This window comes from Anopheles cruzii, chromosome 3, assembly GCF_943734635.1.
Source record: "Anopheles cruzii chromosome 3, idAnoCruzAS_RS32_06, whole genome shotgun sequence".
Classification (NCBI taxonomy): domain Eukaryota; kingdom Metazoa; phylum Arthropoda; class Insecta; order Diptera; family Culicidae; genus Anopheles; species Anopheles cruzii.
Window position 1 is genome coordinate 47,783,704 of NC_069145.1, and position 15,005 is coordinate 47,798,708.

General features: G+C 44.2%; 2 protein-coding genes across 10 annotated transcripts in view; one reads left to right on the top strand and one right to left on the bottom strand.

Annotated features, from left to right (window-relative positions):
• LOC128271641 (tropomyosin-2) overlaps window positions 1-9,345 on the top strand; it is a 33,001-nt gene extending 23,656 nt beyond the window's left edge. Inside the window, exons 5-9 of one of the 9 annotated variants that reach the window (XM_053009246.1) lie at window positions 94-164; window positions 430-505; window positions 1,893-1,955; window positions 4,442-4,511; window positions 7,324-8,113. In XM_053009246.1, coding sequence (XP_052865206.1) covers window positions 94-164; window positions 430-505; window positions 1,893-1,955; window positions 4,442-4,511; window positions 7,324-7,916 — 873 coding nt within the window. In that variant the 3' untranslated portion in view covers window positions 7,917-8,113. Of the gene's footprint in view, window positions 1-93; window positions 165-429; window positions 506-1,055; window positions 1,119-1,892; window positions 1,956-4,441; window positions 4,512-5,099; window positions 7,084-7,323; window positions 8,114-8,424 lie in introns of those variants that run through there. The other 8 variants (XM_053009248.1, XM_053009245.1, XM_053009252.1 and 5 more) reach the window with 8 other exon arrangements.
• Window positions 9,346-11,070: 1,725 nt separating this feature from the next.
• On the bottom strand, window positions 11,071-13,366 carry LOC128273253 (modular serine protease-like). Its single transcript, XM_053011188.1, has 4 exons — window positions 13,236-13,366; window positions 12,827-13,127; window positions 12,228-12,757; window positions 11,071-12,161 (listed from the first exon to the last, which is right to left on the bottom strand). Exons 1-4 carry the CDS (start codon window positions 13,303-13,305, stop codon window positions 11,086-11,088), a joined length of 1,977 nt encoding a protein of 658 aa, XP_052867148.1. The 5' UTR covers window positions 13,306-13,366; the 3' UTR covers window positions 11,071-11,085.
• Window positions 13,367-15,005: the final 1,639 nt, after the last annotated feature.

The following is a 15,005-nucleotide window of genomic DNA, read 5'->3' on the forward strand; positions in this document are numbered from 1 at the left end:
TGCTATAATATGCCTACGATAACCCTCGTTGCAACCGTCTCCGGTTCACCGACCACCCCGGATCCGGATACGCTGGTGGCCGAACTCGAACAGGTGGCCAGAAAGCTGGTGCTCATGGAACAGGACCTGGAGCGTTCGGAGGAGAAGGTTGAAATGAACGAAAGGTTTGTAGTGTGGAATGGCTCGGAGGGGGGTGGCACAAGCCTCACAAACAGCTGGGGTCACCGCCACCTTTGCCAGCCTTTGCCACAGGCCGAGTGCGAAATCTCACTTTAGTGTGTGCTTGTGTTTTCCTAATTTCTGTTCTGTAATGTTTATGCTCCTTCTGTCACGCACGCACGCGTGTGTGCACTCCGTCCCGAGTACTGATTTGATGTTTTTTCTTCTTCTACTTCCCATAATCCATAAATTGCCTTCCAAAACGTACAGCAAGATCGTCGAGCTTGAGGAAGAACTGCGCGTTGTCGGTAACAACCTGAAGTCGCTGGAAGTCTCCGAAGAAAAGGTATGAGCATTCCAACAAACACGCCGCGTGTAGTAGGTATAGTGCCAGGGGTCTTCCCCTGAGCGGCCACTACTCCAGGACAGAGACAACATTGTGAAGCAATGATTTGGTATTTGATGATAAGTGTCTGTGTGGTGTAACAATTTTACCTAAAGGATCAAAAATATTGAAGCTAAAATCGTTCATAAATTATTCCATTAGAAGGTCGGGGTGTACTAGATTGTCGAGTCCTTCACCACCGATTCGAGTACTTTTAAACTGCTTGAAACAAGCAACTGTTAGTACAGCACTTATCATCAAACACCAAAAGCACCCGATGAGACTTGAGTTTGCTATACCCATTCGCGACGAGGTACAATCCCTTTTCGGCCATTTTTCCCGACGTCACATTGAGTCACGTTTACCAATTAAACTTACATCAAACTCTTATTTTCTCGTTACAAACAACTTGAATTGCGTTTTCCCCATGACCCCGAAAATGCGTTTTGTGCTACCGAATGAAACGATATAATGTTTTTGATCTGCACACTTGTGAATCGCTTGCGTATAGGCTAACCAACGCGAGGAAGAGTACAAGAACCAGATCAAGACCCTCACCACCCGTCTAAAGGAGGTACAGCCGTGTTTTGTTTCTAGACAGTGGCCCCAGTTGCAGACTGTGGCTTCTCGTGTGGTTGTTGTTTCGTTAGTTTTGACGCTTGCGCTTTCCTGCAGTTTGTTATACAAAGCCTTGTTGATTAACATCGTCGTCTTTCCAGCCAGTTTTACTTCCATATAGTGCCAACGCAGCACAAATGTGTCACCACCCCAGAGACTAGTTGCGTCTCTATTGTACGGTTGACGTGACGCCACCCATTAACTCTAATGTTCAGAATACTAGATGTTTTCTTAAAGATTTGTTTTCCTCATTTAGGTGACACCATTTTTTTTGTCCAAGCCATTAGCAACAACAACAGCAATAATGTAGTCATTTATTAATGGAAAATTTTAATATTTTTTTATCTCCTGCAACCTGTGCCAACTGCCTTTGATGTGTCATAAACCAATTCCCAATGCGCGTCAAAACCCAATCCGGACTTCGCAACAACATCATGCGCCATCAACAACTAACCCTTGTCTCGCAAACACGGTTTCATAACGTACAAACATCGAACATAATCGATGAACGCCGCCGCGATGATCGATCACTGGAACTCTCCTGCGTGCCACGTTCCGGATCTCTGGATGCCGTGTTGTTCCGTGTTTTTGGTGTGATTTTGCGTACTGACTGTGTGCTGCTGTAATTTTGGGATTTTTGGGATCTCCGACTCCGTCGACATCGATCGGTGCGTAATGTTTGTCGTCCAACAACGGGTTCAACGCATCGCTCCACGGCCGCCCCCCGTAGGCAACGCAACGAGAGGAATCGTACGGTGGCCAAGTTAGAGTATTGGATCAACGTCTCAAGGAGGTACACACTAAACGATCAGCGGCGCACTACTGTTGTAGAGACGAGATGTTTCGGCAAACTTACTTTGACCGATCAATTTTTCGCTAGCCTATTCTAGTTCGTACGTAGGATAAAAATGCAAGAATTTTTTTTTATTTAAAAAGTAGTTTCCAGTTAATGTGGGCGTATGCGGTAGTTTAGCTAGCGACAAGAAAAACAACAACACTGCACTTTCACAGACCCCACAGATTTTTCACAGAGGGTGTTTTGTACCTTTTTCCGTTTCCAAAGTGTCTCTGTCTCTCTTTGCTGTCTGTGTATCGTTTTGTTTCGCCATGTCCTTTGTAAAATTTAACGGCTTTCTCCATTGTTTGGTGCGCGCTGACTAGCGGATGAGTTCTGGTGTTCGCCTCTCGTAACCCTTCGCTAAAGAAGTATGTTGCAAGAAAAAAAGTCTTCCAAATAGAGTTTCAATCAAAATATAACTCTAACTTTTCTCGGGCGGTAGAGATTTGACGACAGGAACGCCAAAGGGCAGCAAACGCGAACACACATGTGCACACAGGGCTCTTCGGAGGTTCTATGTCTTGACGTGCCAGTACTTGGTTTGACTGAGAAAGTGCAAAAGCGCTGTAGTGGTAGAGCCTGTCTGGTGATGGGTTGCGATAGCTTTTGTTTGTGGCCAAGATTTTACGAAATATACGTTACCTTTTGGTTGGGACTCTACTCGAAAGACTGTTTCGCTTTACACACGGAGCGTTTTTTCGCACGAATACCGCGCCCCATCCGGATGAAAATTACGTCTAGGAATAGTGATACGTTTTGATGCTATCGCTAGAAGGGCCGTTTTTATGCTTTTGCTGCATTCCATGGAGGAGGAGCGTAACGATTTCGATTGGTTAATTCCGCTACCGTTGGCACATGTAGCAGTGGTGTCAGAGTGCCAATAGAAAGTACAAGCTAACTCCATCTCAAGCAAGAAGCGCTGCTTGGCTCACATGTGTGTCCGTATTGTCCGCGTCCTTCGTTCGTTATCCCGTTTCCCCCGAACCAACAATCACCCGTGTAATGTGTTATCCCTTGCCGTTTGCGATGGAACACTAGAACACCAGCATCTTCTACCGTACCGGTTGAGTACCAAGTTCAGTATTACCGGCTTAAGTTAGGAAGGGATTCTGACTCCGATCAACATCTTCGTAGTGACAAGTATTTATTTCACTTCCCCGTTAATCCTTTTTTTTGGAATTGATTTTTTCGTTTAATATGGAACGCTTTGTCAAGCGAATGTGTAAGCAAAGTCGACTGACGATCAACGATTGGTGGTTTCTGTTTTGTATCGACCTTCATCGAAATTTCCATTTTTTTATCCGATTTATAAATTTGCTTTTTTCTATATTGAAACCATAAAAAGGCTATGGCATCTCGCGATTCCGTTGAGGATAAGATCCATCAGCTCAATGATAAATTGACCAACGTAAGTTACTGTTCTTTGTCGTCATACGCAAGGTGCTAGGATTGCTTCTTTGGCCGTCAACTGGTCGCTGTCCCTTTCTTACCACTACGGAAATGGCTGTAGTAGTAAAGGGTGCAAAGGGTTTTTGGTTACTCGTTAACCGGTTACGGTTCTCGCTATTAAAATCGATCGTAACAGACCATCCAAATGCTGAGGCTAGTGTAATCTTTACAGTATGGGACGATTAGCTTTAAGAGATACTTCTTTGGAAAATATGCTACAAACGAAAAAAAAAACGTACTTGAACAATCTTTCATTTCTTTTGCGCTACGATGGTGTCGTTAAAATGCGTTCAAATGAGTTACACCGATTAACTACATTAATAGTTGCAGGAAACAAACGAGGGTTAAAATTATTAATTTGTTCATTCCACGTGTAGACTTGAAGCTTAAGGTTGGTGTTAAAGGTCGACATTAGAATATGTTATACGAGGATTCACAGGGCTTCGGTTAGGTTCTACCCATTAGTTTCTACGTAACGACAAATTAATGCGCACCGGTGAGGTAAGGGGGTGGCTTGTTAGTGTTATTTTTTGTGTTGTAGCGTTCTTGTTCCTATTGTTACCTCGCTATACAGCTAAATGTATTAACACAACGCTATACAGTCGCATAACTTTGGTTCAATATTGCGCTGACGAGTACTAAATACTAATTTTTAATCAGACAGAATAGAGCGTAAACTAATTTTAAAACTACTGCATGCCCGTTTGAGAAGCACTTTTTCCCCGCAAACGTTAGCTCAACTGTGATTCACCGGAACATACATTTTTAATCGTTATTCCCTTCTCGCTCGTAAATTTAAATTGAAATATATTTTCTAGATCGATCATAAGCATCGTTATTCTGTTCCGTTGAATCACACTTGACTTTTGGTTTCAATTACGAAATGCCTTTAGATTTTTATCTACAAGATTCTAATTTTTTCTTCTTCGTCTGTTCATCTCTACAACACTTCTATTTCGTTTCTCATCTGCTGCGTGATGATGGGCGAGTAGGCTGAAGCCCGTGCTGAATTCGCTGAACGTTCCGTTCAGAAGTTGCAGAAGGAAGTCGACAGACTCGAAGGTATGTCCGCTGTGTTTCCAAATATGACTTCTAATCCAAATCAACTATCATAAACAGTTCGCTAACGAAGTTGCTCCGTGAATTACCATACGAACATTATCAGTTATCATTTACCACGGAGCAAGTGTGAAGCGTGTGTGACTATTTTGCGATTAACCGTCTGCGCGCGAGTATGCTCACAGCTCTTTTGCTAGAGGTAGAATGTTAAACAAACATGTGCCTTCATGGACTTCAAGAAAGTGTAACGAAATATGAACCTAGTAACATTCACATGTTTTCGATGCCGATTAGAAAATACCAACAATTTGTTTTCAGTTTGCTAGTATTATTTTTAACATTTTGTTTATTTTTTATTTTCTTTTTTCATTTTATTAACCTGTTTGATTGCGATGTGTGCTCCTTCAATGCTGCTAATCGTTAATGCTCTATATGATTGTTGTTGCTGAACTTCTCTTATTTGGATGCGTTCATCGGATGCCATGTGTTATTGTTGTTTCTGTGTAAAATTTAACATATACCAAACACCGCTCGAAATATACTGCCATCGTCCAAATCGTACATCGTCGTACACCAAACCAATGCGCACAGATGAACTGACAGTCGAACGTGCCAAGAACAAAATGCTTCAAGAGGAAATGGAAGCTACCCTGCATGATATCCAGAATATGTAAGCTATCGAGGAAGCAGCGCATTGCCAGAAGATATGTCGTCATTACGAGCTGAGCGTGCACTAGGCATAACATGGAAGCGCAGGAAAAGAGAGTTGTAAACAGACATCGTTTGGCATTTCTTCGATGATGTACCATGCCGAATCCATCACAAAAAACCGCACGCACGAACTTTCACACATCCACATACTCGTTACGTTGTTGAAATTCACAGACATCATGCGATTGTGCACATTCGGAGGAAGAAGGACGTTTAGTAGAGAAGCGCTGATGCAAGTGGTTCGATTTGCATTACTTTTAGGGGTACTAGCGGAAACAGGAGCCCTTGTTTCATTGAGAGAAAATGAAAATCTTCTGGGAACAAAAGTGTAGAAGGCAGGCTACGTACAGAGTTTTTAAACTAAATCAAAATGATGCGCACACGACGCACGAAGGGTGATGAATGTAGAGCAGCAAAACTAATGCTGCCCGAAATATGAAGCATTTTAATTGGATCACTTTATTGTGAACTGTTTCTTCATTGTATAAAATTGTTCAGCTTTCCCCGTTAGAAGCAGAGAGCGCATGCAAACGGTCGGTCCCAAATGGAGAATCACTCGAGGACAAAACCGTGACGCCGCGAATAGTTTCTGTTTTGTCTCGCCTAGTCGTTTGGTTCAAGGTTTAAACTGTCCGGAGTCAGATGCGTGGTGTTGTTAAAAAAGAACACATACTGCTACCGATTACCATCTTAGTACTATCGTCACAGAGTTTAAGAAGCGAACGGCAAAACCGCTCAAAACAACATGCGTCGAAGGCACAAAAATAGACAATATTGTTTTTGCATAAGACGTCAGTTTCCATTCCAACTACATAAGGCCGTAGATATGATGTTTAAAATGTGGCCGCGCGCCGTGTTCATTGCATTTCATACCGATTCGAGGAACATTCCATTGCCATGCTGAAAATAAAATCAATATATTTTTTTAATGCATTTTAAACCAACGAGGTTGTGCCTGCATTTATGGGGTATATTGTTAACGGACGTAGTACCGTTTATTTTCCATTCAACCCAATTTGCTACGTGGCCGCTCAGTTCACGCCAATTCATCAACTATCGAAAAAAAAAACTTTTTACATACATATTATTGCGTGTGTTTCTTGTCATTTGCATTCCAAGAGATGTGTGTTAATGTGGAAATTATAAGAAATATCTACCAGCCAATGGAAAGTATACTACCAGCAGTAGTATGATGGAGTTAGTGTTTGTAAACAGCAAGTAAAGACCAATCGCTCATGTTTATTCTGTCCCCACATTGTGTAGCGTTTATTTTAGCTTTTGCGAACTCTTTCCTATCTATTTCGGCCGAGCCAATGTCTTTCCGGCTGGAGCAACAAGGATCCGCAGAACGTAGACCTTCGTATAGGCGAACCCCGTATTTAAATGTTGTGCACAAGTGTTGCACGCTGTTACGACGAACCCGCTGGTTGTTCCGTCGATAAAATATAGCATAGACAGGTTTTTCGAACGAGAAAGAAATATTCAGGAACACTGTTTTTTTCTGTAACGGTAGAAGCGGAGCCGTTAGGGCGAAATATGCGTAGCAAAACGTTTTAAACTTTTAAAATGGTCGCGCTAGCTAGTAGTCGACGAACGCTTAGTGCATCCGTGAACCGATAGAGGAAGGACGCGTGCCCTCATGCCTTTCTTATACATTTGCTAGCTAAGAGTAAGGAGTAAGCTTTCGGAAAAGACAATCGAACGAATGCTTAGAAACGGAACCATGAACATTCAACACATTTACACGTCAATACACGTACACCGTTACACATGACCCCACGTGGAACGCAGCATAACGCAAAACGAAATGCCTCCTTTAATGTATTTGAGTGTTTATAATATATTATTTTATCGTAAACCGAGAGAGTCCGGTGTGTTCTATGCGTTGTCTTACTCTTGTGTGCCGCAGGCTGTGTGTACTCTTTGACTGTTGTCTCCAAACTGCTTTCGCTTACGTTATTTGCTTTTATTTTGATTTGCCGAACATTATCTCCTTTCGCGCCGCGATGGGAGTGCCGCTTTTTATCGCTTCGTCCAATGCACCCCGTACTACGCACCCCTAATGCTGCGCCGCACCCAACCGTGACGTTCATCACGCTCGCAGACGAGCTGATTGTGGAGAAGCTACGGTACGCCGAGATTGGAGACGATCTAGATTTCGCGTTCGTCGATCTTATCCCCGGAATCGATCCGATCTGGACGGAGCGTCGTCCCAAGCCGAAAACGCCACCGCCACCGCCCAAGCTACCGACGCCACCGCCAGCGCCTCCAGCGGCGAAGGAAGAAGGCGCAGAAGCTGCAGCCGCTGCTGGCGGCGAGGGTGAAGCTGCACCAGCCGAAGGAGGTCCAGCCGGACCAGCGAAAGCACGTACGCCGAGTCCGTTCGAGTTGCGCAAGCACTTCCCACCGGAGGCTGCCGAAGTACCATACGTGCGATCGCACACTGGTTCCACTCCGAAGACGTCACCAGCCAAAGAAACGGCTCCGGCGCCAGCAGAACCAGCAGCACCAGCTGAGGCCGCAGCGCCCGAGGCTGCTGCGGAAGGTGCTCCCGCCGATGCACCGGTGGCGGAGGCTGCGCCTGCGGAAGCCGCCCCGCCGGCGGAAGCTGCTCCAGCCGAAGCTGCTCCGGCGGAAGCTGCACCGGCGGAGGCAGCTCCGGCCGAGGCACCCGCAGCCGAAGCACCTGCCTCGTAAACTGTATACGTTCGCTCCCGTATGCCAGCTTCTTCGTCCCGAAAACCTATACCTGCGCCCCGACCCCGCTCCTTTGTTGGCCGTCTTTTTATTCTGCTTTTCGAATCGTAACCATGCTCTGCAGTTAACTTTGCTGTCACGTTGCGATTCAGCCGCCTTTTTTATATGCACAATAAATGAAATGTACTAAAATTCGATGGATGGAACTAAAACAAATGAGCCACGAACAAAAGACTACACTTTGTGGTAGCTGTTGGCAGCTTTTTCCTATCATCGCCTCAACTCACAAGCTGCTGTGCGCTTGCGCGTGCTTTTATGCCGATTGAAGATCACCAACCATTTTTAGTCTATACTTGCGAGTCCATCGGTTACGTTTTCTTATTTATCCTAAATGTATGAATTCCTTTTCGTTTCTTTTAACTTTTATCCAAACGTATACGTGTGTCCCGCGCACCCTTTATCACATCAACTCTCTTTCTTACGACGCGTCATCATTTCCCGGATGCAGACGAACTCGTCATGGAGAAGGAGAAGTACAGGGAAATTGGAGACGATCTCGACACTGCCTTCGTCGAGCTTATTCTCAAGGAATAAGTCCCCATCGGTGCTGGACAACCGGGCAGGGCGTTTTTCCGTTCAGACGCAAACTATATCATTGGTATCAACATCGAAGGCAGCCACCGCGGCGCTGAACGGAAATGACGCGTCCGTCACGATCAAGATCAGTCACAGCCGAAAGAACACACAAAAGGAAGCCTCCGTTCCATTTTCGAAGCCTTCGCCGCCAACGGCAGTAGCAGCCGCTGGGTGACGCAACTGTCCTGTTCAATAGCAACGCCCTCGGTCGCACTCGGTTACAAAAGGACATAACTGACATCCGCGGATCAGTTTTTCTAATGGTTGTGGATGCCTCGCTGCTGTTATTTTTCCAATACACGCATATTAGGATGATATTGTCCGCCGTGTTTCCACTTAGCGGAATCTTCTAAGCGCAAAACCCGACGACGCTATTGCCTACCGTTTGTCAAGAACTCGAGAACAAGACTAGAAGAGGCTGGTGCTGTGTTGGTAGCGTGGGGCGAGAGAAAGGTTCGGTTTTGCTTCATACAAGCGAGAAGAGCAAGTTTTATCATTGAAGCAACAACATCCATGAACGCTGAGTATCTTCTTTATTTCGATGTATTATGATATGTTTATTATAAAAGTAAAACCGCTGAGAGAAAATCCAACAATAAAGAGCTAAGTGAAATTATATGAAAAAAGGATAATCAAGAACAAAGATACAACTCGATTGGAGGAAGCACGTGTGTTATGAGTTTTTCTTTGTTGTGCTCTGTAAAGAAATATGTATTTTCTTTTCTGCAAATTTTATAATTGACCAAAAGTTGATTTTTTCCGTTGGTATTAAATATATGAACTTATTTAGAAATTTGTTTGTCTGTTAGCATTATTTGTTGATTTCACTACACCTTTTATTGGAATGATTGTAAGTATTATTATTTTAGCTACTATCGTTTCTTACTAGGTGTTATTATTCCCAATTTTTCTTGTTTCAGATTACAAATACTTTTGGTCTACTCATGCAAAAGTAGTTTGTAAAGCTTTTTTGCGTCACGGTCACATGATTGTTTACCTATCGAATGATGTTAGTTGTCATCATTTTTAGTTTTCCTCAATGTTAGTAGCATATTAATTATTAAATTTGTGCTTTTGTTTTTATTCGAGATTTTGAAATGCAAATCTCTACTGCATGGCGTCTTGATTCCCAAACCTGATAACTACTACAACTTTTACTTGAGTACAAGCAAATATGATTTGCTAACGGAACAGCCCTTTTGTTCCACTTTCTTAGTATTGTCAGGGTTTTATCAGTCACATGAATTAACTCTCCATTTGAGTATGAGATAAGGCGCCCATCGCTTAATGTGCATTTATAGAATTTTTATAAATTTATTTATTGAATTTAGAATAATCTGGCGGAGAAAACAATTACGTTAGCAAACATCTGTATCACAATGTATTATTGAAAATTTTTATCGGCTATAGAATGGTTTAACAGGTTGAGAAGCAATACTAGTAATTCAACGCTGCACTTTCCTAGCTCCATAAATCAAGATAGTTCAAGAACAATCATTGCAAACGCTATCTACTTCTAGTCACGTTCTTCTTTATGTTTATTGCAGATGATCTCAACAAGGAGAAATCAAAGTACAAAGCGATTGCTGCCGAGTTGGACTTAACATTTGCTGACCTGTCCGGATACTAACAAATGCACTGCCCAGTATATGCCATCACGGAAAATGCAATACAAAAGAGAAAACAAACTATGGAAACATTACTCCTCTCTTATAGAAAGTTTCTCTTTAGTAATGCAGTTTGTGTTTGTCACTAAGAGCTAATTATGCTTGACTAAGAAATGAGTTATAACGGGGACTATCGGATGCTTTACAATCATAATAATACATTCCAAATGAAATATAAATTAAATTTTTGTTTGAAACTATTTTCCTCATGACATTCCCTAGACTTATCGGGAAGTAAAAATATTATTTCTTATTTTCTGTTAATGAAATAATTGTTCGGTTTCCACTAACTGTTGCAACGGATTGTTGTACATTAAAAAGAAAAGTTTGATAAGTAAACTACTTAACGTTTTTAACAAACAAGTAAGACAAATCATTAGCACACGGTCCACGAGATGCTTTGTCTTTGGCTTGCTGAGAAATGGTGTTGCTATTCTTCCATTATGAGCAACTTACAGAGATGTTCGTGATGTATTAAAAAAAAATTTAAGAGGCTTTTTAGAAATTCGCTTGGGGGAAGGATTTGAGTTATTGTCCGCTGAGTAACGAAACTAATCTTAGAAAGGGAGTAAGGAAATTTATCTTGTGAACCGCTTTTGTGATTTTTGCACTTCGTGTGGCGGGTGGGTACAGCGGAAGCTATGAGGTGATACCCACCGTAGACATGTGTGAGATATAAGAAGAATTGTTTTCTTTTCCGCATCCGACGAGAAAACCTTGAGTGTAAACGTGCTAATAAGGGGAAATAAAAAAAAACGATTCAATGAAAATGTATGTGAGTGAATTGTTTTATTATATACCTAATTTTAAACGAAGATCAACCGTTGGTTAGAGGTAGGAGTAATCGGTTTTCTTTATTGTGGCCACTAAATAACAGGATATCGACTTTCTGCATCGAGAATCATCGGAATGTAGTTCTGTACTTCGGTGAAAGCAACGTACTTATTGTTGTCACATCCACCGGTGGCGGCTCGTGGTGCTGAGCTCACCACTCCATAGAGGTAGTACACGGTCTCGCCGTTGGTTTCCCTGGCCAGCGCAAATCCTCCGCCACTGTCACCCTGACAGACACCGGTTCCGGCACGGGGATCGCCGGCACAGAACTTGTCGCCTGTCAGGAACGGTCGGTATGCTATGGGTGAAAATTCCCTGCACGTTACGTAGTCTACCGTCGGAATATCGATCACCTTCAGTACGGAGCTTAGCACACCGGTGCTGGTTGTGAAACCCCAGCCAGCCACACGCCCAAGACTGTTCGGTTTGATACGTTTCTCACTCTCAGTCCGTAGGTTTCGCTCCAAGCATATCGGTCGGATGTACGTTCGGAACGAGATGAAATCGCTTAACACCACGATGGCGATGTCCAGATTGTAGTACCCAGAGAAGTCCTGATATTGCGGCTGGTGCAATATTTCCTGCAGCTGGAAGATCTGCACGGGTAATGCCTCTATGGTAGCCAGATCTCGACGGTACTTCCCGGCGACTATGCGAAAGAAGCGCTTATCGAAGAATCCTTCCGAAGCCCAAAAGCAATGCGCTGCTGTCACTACCAAGCGCTCGGTGAGGATGGTCCCGCCGCAAACATACTGCCAGTCCGACGACCGCACATCGGCAAGGGTTTGGTTGTTTAAATTTTTGTAAATTGCGACATGCCAGGGAACTTCGGTGATTGAAATGTTTCGACCTCCAATGATATAAGCTTCCGCGTCGGGCGTTGGGGTACCGCAAACTGGGTCGCAGTGAAAAACGGAACTGTCCCACGAGCCGTCGATGCAGGTGAGCGTTTCGTTGACCGGATCGAGCGGTTTTTGGTAGCCGACTCGACATCCAATTCGAACAGTGGTCGAGGGGGGCAGCGGTCGTTTGCACGTTATCTGTCGCCGCTGGTGCTCGCAGAACGGTTCGATCGTAATACCGTTGATAGGTATTTCGGAACAGTACTCTGTGGATAAACAGGAATAATTAATGATGGCGAAAAACGTCGACAACATAGGTTTCCGAAGGTTACTTTCACAAAGCGGAAACTGATCCATCCATTCGCCATCGAGACAAACGATTGTGGCCGCTCCCTTGATCGTATACTTCTCGCTGCACACTATATGAACCGAGTTGTAGTTTTCGATAAACTCTCCGGGTAGAATCGGGACGGTTTGAACGCTCTCGTCTAGCACAATACGACCGTTTCTTGGAGGCTGCGGGACAAAGCACGAGCCGGGCGGTCCAGTTACCCTCACTGGAGCTTGTGTGGTTGTCGAAGTGGTAGTCGTCGATCTAATCGGTGTTGCTGTTGTCGAAGGAAATGGTCTTCCGCACAACAATGAATCCTCATCCGAACCATCCCGGCAATCAATTACACCGTCACATTTGGAGTAGCCACCGATGCACGCTCCGTAGCTACAGCGAAACGAAAACGATGGACAAAACACAACGCTGCACAGCTGTTGGCTTTCGTCCGACCCATCGATGCAGTCTTCTTGGCCGTCGCAAACTTGATCACCCGCAATGCACTCGGTAGAGTGGCAATTAAATTCAGTGTTCCTGTAAAAGAAGTCAAATGGGGCTTCAATACCGTCATCACTACCACACTTTACACCTCAAAACACTTACGAACAATTTCCGTGCGCGGCAAGCAGTGGTCCGGAGCTCCCAGGGCAGTGGGCATGCTCGTCGGAATGGTCGGCACACTCGCGGACTCCGTTGCACATTGCATTCCCATCCACGCAAGCACCATACTGGCAGCGAAAAGCATAGCTTGGGCAGCGGATAAAGGCGCAGCTCTTGGAGGTTTCATCCGAACCGTCCTTGCAGTCGACTACACCGTCACATTGTTGATGGGATTCGATGCATTGGCCGCTCTGACACTTCCACTCGTAGTAGTTGCACACTTTCCGCCGATCTCGGTAGAATCCTGCAAAGCGCGATTGAGGCATCATCATAGAGTGCCGGGGAAATCCCTCAGACGCGCAAAACGCTGAGGTGCGTGCAAGCAAACCGCTTGCAGTGACTGTGTACCTACCCGAAGCTTCTTGCGGCAAGATCGCGAAGTATAACCATGCGATTAACAGAATGACTTGTTTGCTGTACATTTACGGATCCTTTTCAAATAGTTGTCATTTCACCGGAAGTAATTGGGCGCTGCTTTCGAGAGCCAACGCGTGAAAAAGGTTCTGACTTTGTCGGGCTTCGGCACGGACTGTTGACCAGGCGGCGATGCGGATGATCGCGAAACGGGAAGAATGACCGATTATCGCAGCCTCCACCACCGCTGTGCGCGTGTTCGTGAGAACCTGTTTTCGAATGGATGATGAGCGCGAGGCCGCGGAGCGCACATTGTCTCTACGCCGATCAGCGAAACAAATAATCTGGATCCGATGCGTGATGCTGCAAGCGGTTTAATGCGTTCATGAGCCATCGGAGGAAGCCGCGAGCCCAGGCAGTGTTCGGGGCAGTGTTTAGGGTTTGCGCTGGAGAATATCACTCTCACCAAAAGCCGCTACAAACTAATCGCTCCTCTCAAATGCCGCTAGTGCTACTGATAATTGAGCGAAATCCGAATCGGAGGTCATCTATTTGACTCGTGTCTTCTACTCTAGTGCTTTGCTTTGCTTTGAAATCATTTTAACTTTTTGTGAAGCGAACGAAACCAAAAAAAACGTTGTTGTTCACTGTTTGTTTTATTTGATGTGTGAAGAGAAAATGGAGAATCCGGTACAGCCGCGAGCTGTACGCACTGTATCTCCTGTCGTGCAGCGTATGCCCCTCGCCATTCTCTAGTAGGCTGGTCATGTCATGAGAATGGCGGACGCCTAACCCGCCTTTGAAGTCTTCTTAGCCCGTCCGCAAGGGGACGTGCTAGGCACGGCCTGAGATGGCGAGACAGCCTCCACGGCGATGCGAGAGCGGGCGGCATATCAAAAAGGTTGACGAAGGTACTCGATCGCAAGCAGAAGCTGGCAATCTGTATTTAAAGAGAAACATACACGACTAGACGAATAGACATGGATGAAACAGTTACTAAGAAGACATTGAAGCGAAAACATTAGGACACTGATCAAGGTACATATTAAAGTCATGGGGTGTTGGAAAACTGTTATTTGGAGAGATAGAGAGAGAGAGAGAGCCAGTAACCGGTCATTATGTCCGGAGAGAGACGAACGCCCAGCAATTTTGAATTCCAGGTCGGATCGTCAGCGCAAACATCGGGCAGGAGCAGAAAAGTTAAATCGAGCAATACGAGAAGTCAAGATCTCAAATGCAAAACCTGCTTGAGCCGACCGTCTAAAATGATCGAGTGATCGTACCCAAAGTAGAAGACAGCGCATTTTAGAATGTAGTACTCGATCAAAAGCGTACCAATATTATTTAGAATGTTATGAAAATGAGAATACTCGATTGAAATCTTGTTAGCTTCATGCTTTCCACAAAAGGTTGAATCATTTTTTAAAACATTTCCTTAGTTCAAATAGATATTTCAGTGCAAGTGCCTATTTTGAGTGGACATGAAAATGACATTAAAACAAAAATGTAAGAATTCAATTACTCTTTGTATGTCTACAGATTTAAATTTACTTAGTGAGGGTTTGTTAGAAAGATGACTATTCAGACTACCATTGGCTATAACTAAATTCTAAACACATGTTAAATGCTCCATATGTTTAAAAATATGCAAAATTTGTCCTACCAAAAACCCAAAGGCTCAACAAATCTTGTATACGAAAATTTCAAGTGTGCGACAGAAAATATTGATGCATTCGAACCCTGTGTTGTCCGGACCTTGCAATGTTTG

What these genes read in the sequence shown, in the direction of transcription:
- LOC128273253 (XM_053011188.1), bottom strand. Translation starts at nt 13,305, where the DNA reads ATGTACAGCAAACAAGTCATTCTGTTAATCGCATGGTTATACTTCGCG. An exon ending in CTTGCCGCAAGAAGCTTCGG is followed by an intron (nt 13,128 to 13,235) that starts GTAGGTACACAG and finishes CGCGCTTTGCAG; the next exon opens with GATTCTACCGAGATCGGCGG. An exon ending in TCAGTTTCCGCTTTGTGAAA is followed by an intron (nt 12,162 to 12,227) that starts GTAACCTTCGGA and finishes GTTTATCCACAG; the next exon opens with AGTACTGTTCCGAAATACCT.